The sequence below is a fragment of the Priapulus caudatus genome, unplaced genomic scaffold (genome assembly GCF_000485595.1).
Source record: "Priapulus caudatus unplaced genomic scaffold, Priapulus_caudatus-5.0.1 Scaffold436, whole genome shotgun sequence".
Classification (NCBI taxonomy): domain Eukaryota; kingdom Metazoa; phylum Priapulida; class Priapulimorpha; order Priapulimorphida; family Priapulidae; genus Priapulus; species Priapulus caudatus.
The window spans coordinates 204200-209774 of NW_014577497.1; the positions used below are offsets into that span (position 1 = coordinate 204200).

Sequence of the window (5575 nt, forward strand, 5' to 3'; positions counted from 1 at the left end):
ACACACACACACACACACTATATATATATATATATATATATATATATATATATATATATGTATATTTATATATCTATATATATATGTATATACGGGCGGAAGGCTAGAGACCTTGCAAATTGGCAGCAGATATTTTGTGGCTTCTCAACACGAAAATTGGCATGGTTAATAGACGCAATAAATGCAAAAATAAAGATGCATAGATAGAGACGGTAGCAGCAGATGATCGTAACAAGCTCTAAGAGAAGTTCATGAAATCATATGAGTATTTCTGAGCTTTGGTAGGTAGTATAATTACCTCCGCCAATAGGGGTTGGCAGGAGGTTATGTTTTCACCGGCGTGTGTTTGTTGGTTTGTGTACAGCCTAACTAAAAAAGTTATGGACGGATGTCATAAAATTTTCAGGATAGGTCAGAAATGGGCTAACTTAGAATTGATTAGATTTTGGTGGTGATCCGGATCTAATTAATTAATTAATTAAATTTTCAAGACAGGTCAGAAATGGGGTAACTTAGAATTCATTACATTTTGGTGGTGATCCGGATCCAATTGATTAATTAATTAATTAAATTTTCAGGATAGGTCAGAAATGGGGTAACTTAGAATAGATTACATTTTGGTGGTGATCCCGATCCAATTAATTATTTAATTAATTGATTAATTTATAAAAAAATTTACAGTGAGAGAATTCAGCTGCCTTGGCGAAGGTCTGCGCTCTCCGAGTGCTCTAGTTAGCAATATATCCGCCTGAATAATTAGCAGTGTCGTATAATTAGCGTCGAGTTCGTGTGCGGCATAGTTGTGTGAGCAAAGATAGCCACGCCCCCGTTCGATATTGTTACCAAGTCAGTTTACACGCGTTTGTCGACTTTGCGCCTTTTGTTAGCTACGCCCAGCGTCGGGCGTGGTAGATAGAGCTGGAGCAACCTGCCAATCACTGCGGGCGGTTGGGGGTAATTAGCATAATGGTTGTCAGTGATGGTTGACACGCGTGAGACATGCTTCATATCATACCGAGCGCTCGTCTCTCTGCACTCGAGGCGAATCTATTAATTACAGGCGCGCTAAATAATCCCACACTCGAGTAGATTTTCTCCGTCTGCGAATCACCGATACGGATTGCAACACGTACAGCCAGTACGATCCAGCTTCAATCTATTGGCTATGTCCGTCAAGTCCGTAAGCCGCACGCGGGCTCTGAGCGTAATCACTTGTTTTCCGACTTGATTCGCAGCCCGTCACGCCGTGTATTCATGAACGCATAGCAAACAGAGCAGCGGGTGCGGCAAGCCCGTCGGCGAAATTGGAACGACTTAATCCTCGGGAACACACATTCGTCCTGACAGAGCCGGCGCCCGTCTCGCCACCTCGCATGCGCCGTAAAGCATTCCCGTGGCGCTTACCACGCTCGCTAGGCTCCCCTACCGGCAGAAATGTACGCCGACTCGAGAACAATTTTCGCTACGATAACAAGATAATAGCGCGCATAACTGTTTTGCGTACTTGATGATACAGTGCACGCCTTTTTTCGGATATCGGGAAAACTGTTTAGACATGTTTGGCCGACAGCTAAATGCTGTTGGCTTGCTTCTTTGCAGATATTATGACTTAACGCCAACTATAACAAGGAACGAGAGGTCCCATATTTCGATTAATTTAAAAGGGGCCAGATTTCAGCCCTTTTTAATGATAATTATTAATGAAAAGTCAGTAATTGTTTATATATCCATATCTTATTTTTAGCCGAGCATTCATAAAAACCTATTCATTAAATAATTGCTGTGAGAGCTGCCATGTTTTATTTCTAATGAATCTCTATCCGCGCGGCTTCCATGCATGTATAATGTATGGAATTACAGTAACACAACCAGCCCTTTCTCTCGAAATAACGGAGAAGCATGCTTTATTCATTCCTAGATTCCATTCGCGACTTCGGCGGTACATCTCATATCAGACACAGCCCCATTCAAGTCAAGGTCTGCGTCAAAATCAAGATCAATGCCAAATTTCGAGGTCAAAGTCAAATGTCAACGTCAATGTGAGCGTGATTTAACAAAGGGGGATGACAATGACAGCAAGCTTGTTAGTGCTTCCCTTTGGAAACTATCAAAGCACGAGGGGTTCGTTCATGCGAGCCTAATGACAGCCTGGCTATCATTTGATAGCGATACATGCAATGCGGCGCGCACGTATCAAGCGTGTTAGCTTACCGCGACTATTTATACGCCATATCCCCTGGTGTAATTATTCTAAAAATATTTGAATAAACTATTTTAAAAAAACGTTCTGTGCACGTCCGATGTCGGCACATCAGATATTGTCTCTATCCCTGCAATAAGCTGTATCGCATATACTCGTTGGAAACCTTCCACAACCTTTTGTAAACCCATGTATCTCCGTGCAAGTGAGGCGTTATGTTTATGACGTCAAAACATTCGTTAAAATGCCAGAAAAATAATGGCGAACTCACATGTCTAGTTAATTGGACAGATGAGAGTAAATTTATAGCGGTTGCCGCCAAAAATGCTAACACGCCAAGCAGACGGCACGACGTCTCGCCTCACCCGCTAGTGTACACACACACGAAGGGGTGATGTCGCGCGGTTGACGCATGCGCTTACCCGACGGTGACGTCAAATATATTGCTTCCAACTGAGCTGGATACGGCCATGTCTCCCAGACCCTTCCTGGCGACGATGACGCTCGTTATCAGGTCGGGGATGGACGTACCGGCAGCTAGGAACGTCAGACCCATCACCTGAAAGATTCATTACGCTGATTAATACGCGCAGGTAGTATAGGATGAGCACGCTATATACCGTATACAGTATATATCGGGCACGGGCAGGCGCGCTGTAATGGCTCAGTATGCCGGCGGCGGTGGCGGGGAGACTTAATCGAATCACGGAAAGAAGGTCGCTGTTTGTCGCCGATGTCGCCTCCGCAAATTCCTGGTACGGAGCAGAAACTGCATGATGCGCAGAGCAGCCGCGAAGCGTCGATATTAACCAAGATGTATGCATGATGGGGCTAAGATTAGGTAATGGCGTCGTGGTTTTGGTAAGGGTTAGTGTTAGTGCTGTGGTTAAGGTTAGGGTTAGGGTTAGAGTTAGGGCTAGCGTTAGGGCTAGGATTGAGATTAGGATTAAAATTATGGTTAGAGATATAGGTTTAGGGTTAGGGTTAGAGTTAGGGTCAGGCATAGGGTTAGAGTTATGGTTATGGTTAGGTTTGGGTTTGGGTTTGTGTTTGGAATAGCGTTAGGGTTAGGGTTAGGGTTAGGGTTAAGGTTAGGATTAGGGGTTAGGGTTAGGGTTAGGGTTAGGGTTAGGGTTAGGGTTAGGGTTAGGGTTAGGGTTATGGTTATGGTTAGGTTGGGGTTGGGGGTTGTGTTAGGGATAGCGTTAGGGTTAGGGTTACGGTTAGGATTAGAACTAAGGGTAGAGTTAGGAGTTATTGTTACGGTAATGATGATAGTGTGTGATAATATTGATCATGGTGGTGGTGATGATGATGATGGTGATAACGATGCTGATGAATGCAAGGTACCCTTAGGAAGGATTAAGCGAATTAGCCATGCCATTGACTGGGTATATCAACGGTGGATGTTGACGACGGAGATCTACACAGCAGTGACAGATTAGCTAATAGAACAGTAACAACTGCTTCACACATAATATATCTATATATATATATATATATATATATATATATATATATATATATATATATATATATATATGGTCTGACAAGCCCCACATAGACAGACGTGTAGGCCTATGTATGGCTGCCGACCGATTATGCGCTGATTCTGTCATAATAATTATATAGAGAAACAGCGGATGACGTCACTGCTGCAGCTCTTCTATTCGTACGTTGCGTACCTGGCTGCTATCGTACAGACCTACCCAGCGTGCGTGCTAGCTAACATCAATAACCGCACCGGAGCACCAGTAAGTGCCTTGTACGTGCATATACTGGCAAAACTGGGGTGGCAATAACACTATATCGGGACGCCTCCCTCCCGCATTCTTTCTTTCACTCGCTGCCTCTCCACCTCCCCTTTTCTTGTACTTGCACTCAACCTCTCTCCCCTCTCTCACAAACTTGTTAGCTGATTAATTGGCACGAGTAAACGCCACGCGCCTGCTTGCCTATACACATTTATTTATATATTGCCGTCAAATAATACACGCCGTATATGATACAGCGCTATAAATACAGAGACACACGCGCGCGCGCGCACGCACGCACGCACACGCACGCACGCACGCACGCACGCACGCACGCACAATATATATATATAAAATCAGCATTAGGTAATAATGGGTTATTATCTTGTCCATGATAACACCACTGTGTCCATACCTTGCCAGACAATGCACACGGCCCTGGTGGGGGAACCACTCAATTATCAGTCACGGTTGCGTGCGGAGATTGTTTATGGAATGTTTCACTGAAGCATCGATGGAGATCTCTATTATGTACTCTTGATATGTATGCACAAGCGCAGTTGATGAATTTTTGTCATGAAAGAATTGTCATAGAATAAGTTATGGTTAATAGGATATGGAGTTGAAGTGTAATATAAACGGCATTACAGTCGTTTATTGAAATATGTTCATGTGTCCTATTAATGTACTAGGTCGCTCACGCTCGGCCGTGTTCTGCAACCGAACCCAGCTTCTCTTTATGCCACTAATTTGAAGTAATTTCTACTTCCTTGATATTCCCTTCGCGCGTGAATCACGCGAAACTACCCGTCTCAGCACTTTCCTAAATACACAGCGTGTCGATCATACAGCATATAGGCCGTATCGTGAGATACGAGTGCCTGCATGTATGCTTTCCAAGTGAAACATTTACCACTGTGCACAGGCAACAGATATACGTACGGTGTGTGAGCCGGCAAATGGTCTATTGTGAACGCATATATATATATATATATAATATGCAGACACTTAACGATCAGACATGTCGTAGTTGCGCTACTCTTGATTATAGTACGTTCGTAGACTAACCTAGAGTATAGTATACCCATGGCGAGTGCAGTGAATGCAGACATGGTAACTATAACCTCATAATGATTAGTCTTCAAAGTCGAAAGGGATTATATCGAAGACGGGGAGAGGCAAAGCTGATCAAATAGACAGCTCAATACTGGGGACTTCAGAAACTTTACAATTAACCAGAGAAGGAAAGGGAATTCCAATATGGAATAACAGTATTAAAGAAGCTAAACTTAAAGGGATACATCGAAGATGGTACATGTCAAAAGCAATCCTGTAGCTCGGATGATCAAGTGCTACGAATTTGTTTCAATAAACAAGAGGGAATACCAATTTTGATCTAACCATAATATATTTTATGAAAGGTTACAAGTTTTTGCACGAAGAAGGCGGATACGAAGAGGAGGCCAATTAAACCGGGATGTTACCGGTCGGTAAAAGTCAACAGTAAGCGTCGCAGCCTACGTCTATGGTTGGTCATCGTACCCAAATATAATCATTTTAACCGCGTTAGAAATAATTATTTCTGAGTAGGATGACCATCCACATACACCTGACCATAAAT

The 5575-nt window shown here is 43.2% G+C and overlaps 1 protein-coding gene across 1 annotated transcript in view; it reads right to left on the reverse strand.

Moving 5' to 3' along the window:
- The window catches only part of LOC106810373 (sodium/potassium/calcium exchanger 2-like), a gene marked incomplete at its 5' end in the record, with an annotated part of 37453 nt that overhangs the window by 3099 nt on the left and 28779 nt on the right, over nucleotides 1-5575 (reverse strand). Inside the window, one exon of the mRNA XM_014813692.1 lies at nucleotides 2623-2759. Within this exon, the coding sequence (XP_014669178.1) occupies nucleotides 2623-2759 (137 nt within the window). The remainder of the gene's footprint in view (nucleotides 1-2622; nucleotides 2760-5575) is intronic.